The sequence below is a fragment of the Ptiloglossa arizonensis genome, chromosome 5 (genome assembly GCF_051014685.1).
Source record: "Ptiloglossa arizonensis isolate GNS036 chromosome 5, iyPtiAriz1_principal, whole genome shotgun sequence".
NCBI lineage: Eukaryota > Metazoa > Arthropoda > Insecta > Hymenoptera > Colletidae > Ptiloglossa > Ptiloglossa arizonensis.
The window spans coordinates 22,297,391-22,312,459 of NC_135052.1; the positions used below are offsets into that span (position 1 = coordinate 22,297,391).

Sequence of the window (15,069 nt, forward strand, 5' to 3'; positions counted from 1 at the left end):
CCTAAACGTACATGTGTAATAATTATAATTATTTTACTGGCTTAAATTACTTTCTGTTACATTTATTTCTTTTTTATGATTACATGTGGTACAGGAATATTAAAAAATATTGTTTCAAGTCACTTTCATAATCATCATAACGTATCGTTAATAATCAGGGTTTCAATATAGGTTAACGATATTCAAGAATTGGAGATCATGTTTCTGACGTTCTTATCCTTTGCGGAATGCTTCAAACACACCATCAATGATGCGTCTAAGTCTCTTAGATTCTTAACACATATGTAAGACTTTAAAAATATTGATATCGGTATTGAATCCCTATCTTTAGAATCATTGTGTTACGACAGAAACGTTAAAATGTTAAAGTCGTTTTTTTCAAAATAACATTTTCCAACGTAGTGTACGTCTTAAAAGTTACTTCGTCAATCAGCTTGAATATTAATTATATCTATAGAGAAAACATTTGACCAAAGAGCGAATCAACATCGACAACAATTTAAAAAATTTTTTTTTTTAATTAATTTAAAAAAAAAGAAATAGATCGAAAAAGTATTTTCTACACTAGTACAAAATTTTGACCACAGTACGGTTAACTTGATAGATAAATTAATTAAAATTAATCATCTCATTTATTTTTTCGGTCAGTTCTTGAAATCATACATACCATTAATGCAGACATTTTGTTTTGGTTGTATTTGAACAAAGAAGAACAAAATGTGTTTCGAAAAAATGATAGGACATTTCGTGAAACTACATTGCAAAAAATGTATATCTGCTTATTTTCATTCTAATCCAATTATTCTTTCGTAGGAAAAAAAAAATACGAAGAACCCTCCATTTTCGAGCACCAGTACCAGACTACCGTCTCAAGGAGAGTTTTAAATTTGAACGTTCCTGAAACAAGGAGTATCCTCGAGATTTTATAAAACAAACTGCTATTCCTCCAAATATTTAAAAATTTGTTACAAGAATGTTTGTAAAATTTCAGATATTAAAATTTATTTCCATGGTATGTATAATTTCAGATAAAACGCTAATCAGACAGACAGAATTCACGAAGATTATTAACTTATTTTTTCTATCGAATCAGCCACCGTGAAGTCTAAATTTCAAAAATTAATAAATTGGTCACATTTTACTTTCCCAGTTTTTCAGTCGTTTTTTTTTTTTTAGCTTCCAAATCGGTTAAAGAATAGAAATTTTTAAATTTCGACTTGTTTCTGCCAGACTCGATCATTGAAGCCTTCTTCCATATTCAAATTTCCACTCGATCAACCAACTTTCGAGATAGCGCGCCCATCGTACCGAAAAATCTCTTTCAGCGAACATAGAAACTTGATTCAAAGCCCTTCGACGTTTCCAACTTCTCAAATCCTAAATGCAATCGTTCGGGAACAGCGTTTACGAGATTAGAATCTCCGAGAAGATGCAAGAAAAATCGAGTTTCTCGTTCAAATTTACCAGAATAGCTCTCCTCGGTTGTTAAAAAATTTCCGAAATTTCGGAGCGGTTGGTCTCGAGGGACAGGTGGAATTAATTGTAAACTCGGCCGCAGTCGTTCGCGGAGCTTCGTTTCAATATCTCTATAGTCGCTCAACGCTTTCAATGTCTCGCGTTCGATTGCAATCGTTCGTGAACGCCGCATTGGAGATTCGAATTCCCGCGAGAACGCTTGAAAAAACGAGAAATGAATTTTTCGCTCAAAATCCATCACCCGTTTCTCGGGTATAAACTTGCAAATATCTCAGCGACGAGTGTCGAAAACAAACGGCTGCGAATCGATTGTAAACTCGGCCGCAGTCCGTCGCTCCAGTCCATCGGTCGCGTTTCCAGGCCGTCGCTAGCCCGAAGGGTGGCTCGGGCGGGCGGTCGGTCGTTGTCGCCGGTGGTGGGGATAGCACGGTAGCACGGGGGAGTCGGGGGAGTCGGGTGGGCGTCCGTGTTGTACGCGCATGTTTCTTCTCCGCGAAACGGACGGATCGATGCTGGAAATAGCTCGACCCGCAGGAGAGTACGAGGTGAGTCGGCTTCGCTTTCGGCAGGGCCTTCGCGGCTCTCTACGCCACGGTTCCATCCGATTTTCCAGTAACAGCGAGAGAACGAGGGAGCGAGAAGTTATCGCGCTTCGCCTCGTCGCCCCGTCGTCGCCGGTTCAATCGCGTACGGTTCGAATCGTCTCGCATCCGTCGGTGACGACTTGGTCATCGTTCGCCGTCTCACCCTCCCCTCCACCCGTCCGTCCGTCCGTCCTTCTTCTTCCGCTTCCTCTTCCCTTCGGGCGCTGGATTCACCGTCAAGTGCGCGACCGTACGGCGAGGAGCGTGGTGTTCTCTTGTTCGCGGGATGACTCGAAAAAAATGTGCGTCGTACCGATGTGGCTGACGAGGCTGGAATCGTAAGTACAGTTTGCTTGCGTCCATGGTCGAGTGAGCTAACTCGTAGCCGTGTTAGAGAGACACAGAGAGATTAGAAAAAAAGCGACACCCGACGCCTACGCTTCGACGATTGATCCGCGTCGCTGGCGTGCACGTCTTCGTCGATTTTTTCGGGCGGAGTGGGGGTACGGAGCTCGTAGTTTTCGGGCAGCCAGGGCCCGGAGGGGCCTCCCTTGGCCTTGTTTCTTAGGGTTTCGCGACGACGCTTTTAGAGTTTCTCCGCGGAGAGGCCCTCGGCGAGGGTAGTGCGCGAACCGTCCACGCGGCCACCCGCTTTTCGCCTGTTTTCGAATCGATCGAACGGAGACGACGTGGATAGAAAGGGTAGACGTTTCTGGAGAAACCTCCCGACGGAATTCGCCGATCACCGGGGCGGGCAGGGGGGGGGGGGGTGTTTCGAAACGACTCGGGGAGGATTTTTAAGGATTTTTGAGGGGAGATAGCCCGTTCTTTGTACTATTTCTACCTGAGAAAATAGGGAAAAAATATATTTAATACCTGTGCTCTATAAATGTATCTTTCGAAAGAGGACGACATGAATGAAAAGGGGATTACCACGGGTGGTGTTCTCGGGGAAATAATTCGGGCAGGGTTTTTAGGGTTTTTAAGAGAAAATAGCTTGTTCTTCGTATTATTTTTATCGGAGAAAAAGGGGAAAAAAATATATTTGATACCTTAATCTATAAATATATCTTTCGAACGATATGGATGAAAAAGGTATCACGAGGAGAGGGTGTTTCGAAACGTTTCGAGGATGATTTTTGAGAATTTAATGGGAAATCTGAACCAGCTCCATTTTGATGTTATTTTTATCGAAGAGAGTGAGGAAAATGTATGTAATATTTTTTATCTATACATTTAACTATTATCTTCCCTTGAACGTTGATTTTTGTACGTGTGTACATAGACTAGGGGGGTACACATAGAACGAAATGGGGAATGTCCAGTTTTGGTGACTCTACGGCGTAGAAGGGAGTTTGTTGGATAGTAACTGGGGGGATTACGAAACTGTCGAGTCACAGAGGGTCCGTAGAATTGAAATGTCGACGTAGAATAACGTTAACTATTGATTTGGAGCTACGATTGAAAAATATTTAAAAACTGGAGAAATTTTTGTATATATATGGAGATGTAAGTTCTAAAATGTAATTAAAAGGAAAATTCTACCTGTGGGTACCAAAGAGTATAGTCAAATTCATTGAACCTTGTCTCCCCATTGGGGAACTGATTTAAAAATTGAGTTCTCGGTAAATTATTTAACGATTCCTTAGTCGAAATGTTAAGATGTGTTCTTGAATCGTGCTCTTCCGTAACAAATTTTTATTTCGTTTACTTGCTTTTTGTTGTAGATCGATAAATATACACTTGGGCATTCGTGTATTCGAAAACGATTTGTATCGACTTCGAAGCGACTAGTCTCGGCTCGAACGACTGATTACTATTGTCCATGAATATTTGTATTATCTCGTGTACCGAATGCTTCTTTCAAACTGTCGAGTATTTTTTTTTTTTTTTTTTATCGACTTCACGAGTTTCACAATCAATTCCTCGAATGGGAATTATGAATAAAAATGGTAAGGTTAAAGTAAATTCGTAAATTGTCGCAACAGTTGATTAATTACAGTACGTACGGTATAATGTATATTGTTCTGTTTTCTATTGTTTGGAACACGAATCGTAGCGATAGGGAGAGTTTATAAACCAAAGAAGGCTCAAAAATCAAAATTAATCTCGAGAAACGTGCACAAATTATTTTTTATTCCATCGATACACGGTTCGTTGAAATTCGATCATTGTAAGGGTGTATTTGTTTATCATCTTCGTCTCGTGCCGTGAAATCTATCATTGTACATCGAGCGTAGAAATTTTCTTCTCTGTTTAGGGTGGCACCTGCCAAAATGTTTGGAAACCACTGCTCTAGGCGAAGTGTTTCCGTGTTTCTGCAGGTGAGGATTATATGTTCGATTGTTAACGTTTGATTACGTGTAAGATGATTGAGTGCTGAGTGGTATTATCGAATAGGTGTTCGTGTGCGAGTTCTGTGTGTCCTATTTTGATTCAAGTAGTACTAACTTCATCTATTTGGCCGAGGTTTGCCGTAGGTGGTCGTTGATGGTCATCGATTGATGTGAATCTTTAATATCCTGTGTTTCCCATTTTTATGCAATTGTATACCTTTTCTTCTTTTTTTTTTTTTTAATTTTGAAGCAGAACAACGGATTAATATTTTTTTTTTTAATTTTCAAACGAATGGATAGATTTTTTTATTAAATTTCGAAGCAAAACAATGAATAGATTTTTTATTAAATTTTGAAGCGAAATAAAGGATAGATTTTTTTATTAAATCTTGAAGAGAAATAACGGATAGATTTTTTTATTAAATCTTGAAGAGAAATAACGGATAGATTTTTTTATTAAATCTTGAAGCGAAATAAAGGATAAATTGTTTGATTAAATCTTGAAACAAAATAATGAATAGATTTTTTATTAAATTTTGAAGCGAAATAAAGGATAGATTTTTTTATTAAATCTTGAAGAGAAATAACGGATAGATTTTTTTATTAAATCTTGAAGAGAAATAACGGATAGATTTTTTTATTAAATCTTGAAGAAAAATAACGGATAGATTTTTTTATTAAATCTTGAAGGGAAATAACGAATTTTTTATTAAATCTTGAAGAGAAATAATGAATTTTTTATTCAATCTTGAAGAGAAATAATAAGTGTTCACACTTTTTTAAATACTTTTTTTAAATAGTTACAGGATTGTCTCGTGTATTTGCAAAGTTCTTAACTATTTCCTATAACGTATGAAAAAAAAACTTCTCTCCATGGTTGCCACGATCGAGGACACCCTATTCATTCTAAATGTATGGATCCACGAGAACTTTAATCTATACGAGTGCTGCTATCGACTGTACCAGAATAATACACAGAGAATGTAATTTGACAAAATGGCGGCCTCGGTTGAAGACAACGGTCAATTTCTCTACTTTTCGATTTTCTGGACCGTGGAAAGAAACCATCGAGTTTAATTCTGTCACGAACAATAAATCAAGTATCTACTTTGCGCGTGTGCGTAAAATTTGAAATCGATCGATTATTATTAATTTTTGGGATATCGTGGCAGCCAGTTTGCATGTACTTTCAACGCATGTGGCAATGTGTTTATGAACACTCTCCTTTACGAAAAATTCGTGTAAACCTATTTTTCAAATCTGTGAGCTATTCTTGTTTGTTTGGACACGTTAAACTTCTCTCTGTTCTCTGAAATCTCTTCTCGTTCGTCGAAGCAACAAATATTGATTTCCAACTACTACTGATTCCTATCGAATGTATTGGGTTGGTTCGGGAAATGATTTCGTTTTCCAAAATGGAGAATATGTAATTTAATAAAATGTTTATACACTCTAAAAATATCGTGTCTCATTTTCACCAAAAAAAAAAAACGAAATCACTTTCCGAACAATCTAATAATAATTCCTAGAAATGAAGAAAATCTATATCGTTGCATGCACATAGTATTCGAATACTCGAATACAGAATCGGTGATTCAAACATTTGGAAAATACATTTCGAATACTTTGTGCATTGGACATGTATTCTCAACCCTTCTGCAAGTATAAGAATAGTTTCTTTTTTCAATAATAGTATTCGAATACTCAAATACTCGAATGTACATGATATGTACATATTCAAACATTCAAACAATTATATTAAAATATTAATACATATTCGAAACTAATTCGTAGTATTTGAATACCTATAAAATAATCAAACGGTCCTAACCGTGATGCAAACTATTTAAAAAAGTGTAATTTTCATTGTCAGTTTAAATTTTCATTATTGCTTCCTGCAAGTGAATCTAAACATCGTTCTAACAGTATAGACATTGAAAGTTAAATATTGTTTAATTTTCATTGAAACCAATAATATTTTAACATTCGAGTACTATGAGTAGAATTTAAAAATTTGAGTATTCGAGTATTTGAGTACGCGAGTATTATGATTCGTGTATTTGAGTATTTGAATATTGTTCTATTGGATGAAAAACATGTCGAACTTTTTTATCCATATGCATTGTAATATTTTTTCGAGTTCGTGAATCATGCGCACCTGTATTCTAACTTGCGTTTGTAACAGTCGCACATCCAGGATTCAGAATTCGGTCGGCTTGGCAAATCGAAGCTGTATTAAGATGCTTCCTATTGAAAGCTATCGGTTTCTTTTTATCCGTGGTTCGTTTCCTGATGTCGGAACTGAAAACTCACGCTTCGAAGCTATCTACGCGAAGACATTCGAACCAGTCCAATCGTGGCTTCGCGAATGTGGCTGACGTAGCCGGTGATCGTTGCTAAGACGATAATGAAGCTGCTCGTTGAAAACCAGCTTGATCGATATTAGAACTCGGACTACTCATCGTATTTTTTCTGAATTGGAATACCAAATACCAAATATAATTCGAATACTGTTCAAATACTGAATATATTTCGAATACTGAATATAATTCGAATACTGTTCAAATACTGAATGTATTTTGAATACTGAATGTAATTCGAATACTGTTCAAATACTGAATATATTTCGAATACTGAATATAATTCGAATACTGTTCAAATACTGAATATAATTCGAATACTGTTCAAATACTAAATATAATTCGAATACTGTTCAAATACTGAATATAATTCGAATACTGTTCAAATACTGAATGTATTTTGAATACTGAATGTAATTCGAATACTGTTCAAATACTGAACATATTTAAAATACTGTTCAAATACTGAATATATTTCGAATACTGTTCAAATACTGAATATATTTCGAATACGGTTCAGATATTGATTATATTTTGAATACTGTTCAAATAGTGAACATATTTAAAATACTGTTCAAATACTGAATATATTTCGAATACTGAGTATAATTCCAATACTGTTCAGATACTGATTATATTTCGAATACTGTTCAAGTATTGAACATATTTTGACTACTGTTCAAATGCTGAACATATTTTGAATACTATTCAAATACTGAATATATTTCGAATACCGTTCAAATACTGAATATATTTCGACTACCGAATACAATTCGAATACTTTTTGCACCGATTAAGTACCTTAAGTGTTCATGGTATTCGAATAGTATGATTTTAATTATGATTCAAACTGTTTAAATTCACCGTATTTTTTTTTAATTTTATTCTCATTTTGGGTGTTATACAATACCAATGTATGTACATTTTTCAGCTGCAAGCAACTTCGAAACATCCCACGCGATATTGTTCTCCGCCCTAATGTCGGTCATGTTACGAAATCAAGTCACTGTGTACGTATACGTTTATGTACAACTGATTCGTGTTTGTTTATATACATGCAGATTATTGATCGTCCGCTTAATAGTCATCGATTTCACTCCCAGCAACGGGTTCATCCATGTGCGTGATCCGATAATCGACTGATGACAAGATGTAATATTTAAGTACACTACCAATATCTTCATTATTCAAATAGTGCAAATCTATGCACACATTCTGATTTGAATAACGATATGCGAACAGTATTCGAATTATATTCACCGAATATATGAATCACTCGAGGGTTTAAATATTCGAATGCAGAAGAATTCTACCGGCTGATAATTTGTTACAAATTGTGTATAAAAGAAGAATAATTGCTATAGAAGAGAAAAAAAGCAGAGAAAAATGTATGAGAGAAAAAAAAAAAAGACTGAGAGTTACAAGTGCTAAAGTTTGAAGAATATGTGTGTGTAAAAAAAGTTAGGTTAAGAGGTCAGTCTGGTACTTTGGACAGAAAATTGCACGTTCTTTGCAAGTTTCTTTTTCCATGAAAGAATAATTTGATTCGAATGAAAATTAGTCGACATGCAGCTTGTGTACTTTAGTCTATTCAAACAGATATTTTTTCGAAACAATTTTTTTATTGTGTTTTTTAATTCAAAATATGTCGAGAAAGTAAAATCTAAATCTAGATTAATTTATCGATCGAGTAAATTACTATGAAGACAAAATTTCAGAAATCAATCAAAGCACACACTACTTCTCTCAGAAATATTCAATTTTTCGACCTCTTTCCTTTATCTGAAGTTGGTTAAAAAATTGTAAATATTCAACATTTTGGATCGATGGTGGTTTTTTAATTTCATTGACTGTATAAAGAAACGCGTTCAAAAGACTCGACTTTTTTATCTGAAACAAACCAGGCTGAACCCTTTGGATAAAGCAAAGGTAATTCAGGTTTTAGCCACAGTTCTCGATTTCCGGTTAGAAGTTTCACCGGAAGATGATCCGACAATGCTCATTGCAATTGGAATAGGTCATGGGTAAAATTCCGTTGAACGGTTTTCAATCATATTTGCGACGACGTGGCAGATGAAAAGCTTCTTAAATCGTGAATTATTGGATCCGATAGTGCGCTAGAATGTTTGCAAATATCATCAATCCACTGATATTACTCTCACAAAGATCTAACAAAACATACCTTGATGAGAGTATTCTCAATGAATTGGCAACGTTCTTCCGATGAAAATGAGTCCAAACACGACTATATTCGGACAACTTTTAATTTTTCGAAATTGAATGGTTTTTCGAAAATTTTTCGAATAACGTATAATTCAAAATAGTCCGAATGTGGTCGTGTTTGGACTCATTTTTACCAGAAAAACGTCACCAATTCATTGGCGATACTTTCACAAACATATAATAACAAACATAAAAATTCTAATTTTCTTTATTTGTTAAAATTCCACCCGATGTATGATAAGAATAGTTCGCCCTATGTGAACAAGAACACTGGAAGATAATTCTGTTACCTAAATCTAGTATAAAAAATCTGCAAAAAGTCAATGTATAAAAAAAATTAATCGGTACAGAATTCTTAAAATGTGCAAACTTTGAAGTATTAAAATATTTTCCTCTTCGTAATAGTAACTATATAGTTCACTCAATTGTTCTCTTTTCGGGACACGTAACGAATGACCATACCTTTTGCCCCATTATAGCTCGTGAATCGAAAACCCTGATCAAACAGAAAGACTGAAATTCGTCGACGTTGCTTTAAAAAAGCGAGGAAACGAATGTAGCTGATTCCTTCGACTCTTGCAAATTGGCTACGCTTCGTCAGGGTCTCGTAATTAACTCGTAACAAGTGTCGGTCTCCATTCTCCTCTCCACAGGGGCACGAACTGTACCGGTCGATAATCTCTATTCAATCTGGTGACGTGGCACAGGCCAAATTTAATTATCTGGATGCCGAAGATAAGAATACACTTTATCGTGCCTCGACGTCGATATCGCAACGCGTTACTCCGTTGTCCGATCGTTTCTAGCATCCGAGTACAGTATCGTCCATAAATATTCAAATACCCAATGAAATCTGGTCAACAACTTTTCGTCACTATTTTAACGGAAGAACTCTGAATAGAGTTAACACTAATGACAATTTCTGACGGTATACAACAAAAACAAGGAACATTTGTTAGATCCTCGTGTCCCAAAATTAATAAAAAAAAATATTTTGGAATAGATAAAAAACTAAACTTTAGTTTTCAACACTAAAAAAGTTATTAAACGAACCAACCTGAGCGATGTACTTTACAATTAGTTATTTTATAATAAAAATGATAAAATTTGGGGGCACGTGAAACGATTCAAGTCCCTAAAAATTATACAATTTTTTGTTTTCGAAGGTAAAAAAGTTATTAAACGGACTAACCTATACAATGTACTTTACAATTAGTTACAGAGGTATCTAAAGTCGTTTTTTTTTTGTTCTTGTTTGATTGTTCGGGCCGGAGACATGATCGGTTGTCGATCGTGTCGGGAACACTTGCTCCCGGAGAGATTACCGAGAACACGAGTCGATTCATCTCCCGTTATCGATTTTAACTTCCCGACTTGTATGCAGGTGCGCTGCTATCGGTTCTAGTAGAGTGGTGGTGGGGGGGTGTGCTACGATAGGCCGGGAATTTGTTAGCACGCCAGCCCACCCGACACGACCAACCAGCGTTAATCTGGAACACGTGCTCCCTCCCCACCAATTATCGACAAAATTCTGTTTCGTACACGCTACTGGTCGACCACCCTTGTCCTGGTCGTTCTCCTGTTGAAACCTCTGGCTGAGTGAACCGGTAAGCTTTCTCGCGCGATTGAAACAGTAACGGTTGAAAGTCACGTCGAACCAGTGTGACAATATTCTTTTTAATAGTTTACAATCTCGAAAATCTTTTTAACGAACGAACAATCGAACTGGAAAAATTTTTAATAAATTGTTATCAGGAAGCATCGTTACCGGTGGAAACGTGTATACTTACGGAATATGAAACGATATATCTAGAGCCACATTTGCATAGTTAAAATAGATGGAAAATAAATTATTACACGGCCCTCCCTTGTAGTGAAAATTTAAAATATTGAAATTATTAACTGTAAATTGGGGAGGAAGTGACATATAAAAGAAAATAAATAATTTTTATTATGTATGGTACTGTTACATTTATAATATTATATATGAAAGTGTTTTTTTTTTTTTATATAATATCATTTTGAAGAAGACGCAATATTTTCTCGAAACACACTTTACTAGGTGGGTTTTACAAGCCCAGACTTAGTTGGTATTCCTGTAACGTCCGAGGAATTTCATTCGAAGGAGCTTCTTCAAAATGGCCTCCACGGTATAACATTTAAATTAAACGAGACTTCATGTCGTTGCTAATTGAAACAGATGGTATCGACTGTCGTTGTCTCGCTGAGTATAACTTTCGATTCCAGTGTTAATTAAATTTTCTATCCGGAACGGATTAATTCGACTAATATGCTAAGTACGCGTATCGCGTAAGACTTTAAGCTTCTTATCGTCCGGACGAAATATAACCCGGCTTGCGATACATCTAGTCGACCGAAAGGACGTTGTATAATTACATCGTGTTTCTGTCTATAACGTCGTTAAAAATATTGTAGAACGTCGATGTCTCCTACTCGAGTCCTACTTTGACTCTTCCGGTTCTAGGAACGCTTATGACGTAGTTTACTCGATCGGTACAGTCTGTGCGGTGAACGCCCTTAGGCGTTTTTCTTGCGTGCTCGATAAATGCAACTATGGGAATTCCGCACACGGTGAATGACATACGTTCTGATCTTACAAAAACCACTAGCCAAATGATAATTTCCAATCTTTATGAAACATTGCACACACATTGAATAATATTAGACCAGTATTTTTTTCATCGGTTGATATTCACGTTCGAGATATGAAAACTACCCCCAAAGTTGAAATGCAGAGATGAAATACATATTTAATTAAACATCTCGAAAAGTAACGAAGATAGAAAAAAATGTTGGAGATGAAAAATGTTTGATTTTTGACGAGTAATCGCAAGGTTTAAATAGAAAGTTCAAGTTGTAAATGGTACCACTGCAAACGATTATATATTTATAAAGATTATTGACTGCAGTAGCACCATCAACTTGGTGAAATTTTTGTTTAGACACTGTAATTGGTAAAGAATTAACATTTTTAAATAAACATTTTTTTCTATCTCTATAAGTTTTCCAGACGTTTAAATAAAGTAGTATTTCATTTAATACATTGAGGTTAGTTTTAACCCCTTGGTCATGAATGTCAATCGGTAAAAAATGTATGATATATTTTAATGCTCCGGCTGCCAAGTTTCGCAAAAATCGAAGATTGTCAATTCCATTTATGTTCCATGTTATTTGGAGCAGCGAGGATTAAACTATTCGAAACTGGATTAATGTCGACGATGAAATATTCTTTCTAGCCAACGTGGTAGTTGAAACGATCAAAAGAAAGAAACTAGAGGTTTCTTGGAATGTTTCGAACTCTATACTAAAATAGAGACACGTGTATCGGTCGTTATTACCATTATTTCTCTTCTCCTCTTCCATATCGTCTTACTGGCTTTGACAACCTAACCTAATTTTACCGAATCACCACACTGTAGCTATTTTTATTTTTGCTTCCCTATTTTGTTTTCTTTACCGACCCTGTAATTTGTGTTTGTGTATTTTACATCGTTATCTGAGAAGGACCAAAATAGAACTCGTCCTAAATAAAAAAAAAAAAACATCTTTTGATGTCGACACGTAATCAAAAAGTGATTTTGATTAAATTGTATACATAAATCAAAGTCAACGCGAGAAGTCACATTTCGTCGTTTAACTAGGTCAGAACTAATTGAGGTTAAGAAAAAATTATTACGTTTTATCAAGTCCTAGTTTTTCATAAAGGACTTTGAATAAAATTTAACATCGAGGAAAAGATCTTGATCGTGTCCATCTAGTGGTGGAATTTTTCAACAAAAAGAAAATATTGGAATTTCATGCAACATTAATTGAAGAAAATGAATTCAAGCAACAATTTTGAACGTTAAAATTCACGAAATTATTTACACAAACAAATATTACTTACGATAAACAATATTAACCTAACTAAAATTTTCATTAATATTATATATTATTATAAAATTACTCTTCGAAGTTACTTTCTTTACTCAACGTACATTAAATTCCAACATTCTTTTTTTTCTGTTTGGAGTTTCTGCTCCTAGATGGCCACCCTAAAGATCCCTTTCTCGATGCTCAGTCCGACCTAAATTCTCCACAAATAAAAAACTCTTCTAAAACAGAATCCGTTGAAAAGTCTTGCTAAAAATTCACGTATCTTAAATGGAATACAATAACGTTCGCTCTTATACCGAAGAAATTACTTTCTTTTTTGTACCGATCTTTATTTCGAACCGGGGCAAATAAATAGAAATTTTCATTATTTTTACCACGAAGCAATTTCGTCTCGAGGGACTATACTCCGAGGAAAAATCGATCGATACTAGAAAACAAGCGCATTCAATTTTCTCGCAATTTCATTTATTTTTATTGTCGACTCTCGAGAGCAAAGGAAAGGGTGAAATAAGCACCGGTACGGCACTGCGATCGATCGGGTTGTTCCTGGCAACGATCCCATGACGCGTGCAGTGAAACGTTCGCGGAAAAGATTTGTATCGACTCGATAGAGATATCCCAGATAACGGGCACCTCTTTTGTTCCGCCAAGAACGATATTTCTCCGTCAACCATTCGTCGCATTTCACCAGTGGTTCGATCGTTCCCGACTATTCAGCGAATCCGTTTCACCCGCGAGGTCGTTGTCGCGACACAGACGTAATATAACCTAGCAATGGATACACGCACTGTGTTGTAACGCGGCGTTAAAAAAGAATCGGACGAATTTAGCACCTGACGGTTATAAGGAGTAACTGGCTAAATAAAGATCGCTAGTGTGCAACAAGTATTCGACGATTCGATAAAGTAGCGTCGTGACGGCGTGGGAGCTGGCCTTCGCGCGCGACGAGACACTGGGCGTCGGTTTTGTACGCTTCGCGTAAAGGCAACCAGCTTCTGGACACAGTGTCGCATTGATGCTTGAACAGATCACCGATGCCCCGAGAGTGCAGCGAGTACGAAAGTCCGCGCGAGGTATCGTACCCCTTTGACTGTTATCGGCACCTGTGGACGTTCGACTGCAGCGCCCTCCGTATCGTGCTCGGTCGATAAGTGAAGCGCGTACGGTAAAAACAAGCAATTTCCGTTTTCGTGTGACGAATCAAGATTCTCGATCTTGAAACCGGGCCGACCGGTTTTATCTCGACCTAAGCTCAAAGTATCGGTGTCGCTAATGTCGAATAAAAAATATTATAGTTTCCGTTGTATCTTCGTGAATTCCTGGTGGAAATGAATCCAACCAAAACCGCGTTGGAATAATTTTTAATTAAAGAAAATTATAACAATAGGTAAGCAAAAGTGGTACAAATGTAGTCGTGTTTGGACTCATTTTTCTCGACGAAACCTCTCAAATTCATTGGTGATACTTTTGCGAGGATACATAAGAAAATATAAAATATTATATTTTTATAAAAAAAAAAATAATGAAATTTCATTCGGCGTGCGATAAGAATATTTCTTTTCCGCGTTGCTCGAGTAGGTAGAAATTATGGTTTGTAGAGATAAATAGGGGTAATTTCGTTACTTGTATCCGGGGCAAAATGTTCTCACTTGAAAACGGGAATTAGCGAGTATACTCGACGAGTGATTAACTATCTCGTGCACAACACCGGCGAATACGACGCGTACCCTGCTTCCAAGTGCAGTCAAAGGGTAAACACACCCAGTAGAGCCTCTCGTTCGAATTGTCTTGTCCCGCTTCCTGTGCTTAGAATTAGAGATCACTTAATGGTTGCCAAGTAATGAACGTGCACAGTAATCGTCGGTCGAAAGTTGAGGTACAGTTCATGTACACACCCGCCCAAAAAAAGGGAGAATAAAAATTGCTTATCCTTTAATGAGAATTGGCTTCAATGAGTCCTAAACTTTCGAACGGTCACCAAACAAAATTGATTCGTCGAGTAGGACGACCTTATAGTACAATTCGTAGTAGGATTTATAGCACCCTTGTAGTTCAATTTGTTTTGGATCACGTAGCTCACTGTAGACTCTTCGAGGGAGAATCACCATAGAGTAAAGACCATTAGAATGAGAACACCTAAATATAAACAGTAATACACTATATCTACCCCATCGATCGATTTAGCTTCATCCC

General features: G+C 36.4%; 2 protein-coding genes across 6 annotated transcripts in view; one reads left to right on the top strand and one right to left on the bottom strand.

The window, feature by feature from the left end:
* Nucleotides 1-15,069, bottom strand: part of LOC143146777 (uncharacterized) — a 41,651-nt gene that overhangs the window by 13,433 nt on the left and 13,149 nt on the right. For 3 of the 5 annotated variants that reach the window (XM_076311393.1, XM_076311392.1, XM_076311395.1), the window contains exon 2: nucleotides 1-2,390. The exons of the other annotated variants lie outside the window; for them this stretch is intronic. In XM_076311393.1, coding sequence (XP_076167508.1) covers nucleotides 1,322-1,714 — 393 coding nt within the window. In that variant the 5' untranslated portion in view covers nucleotides 1,715-2,390 and the 3' untranslated portion in view covers nucleotides 1-1,321. The remainder of the gene's footprint in view (nucleotides 2,391-15,069) is intronic. 5 annotated transcript variants of the gene reach the window in all.
* LOC143146942 (uncharacterized) overlaps nucleotides 2,295-15,069 on the top strand; it is a 27,063-nt gene continuing 14,288 nt past the window's right edge. The window contains exon 1 of the mRNA XM_076311703.1: nucleotides 2,295-2,398. The gene's annotated coding sequence lies outside the window, so the exon portion shown is untranslated. The remainder of the gene's footprint in view (nucleotides 2,399-15,069) is intronic.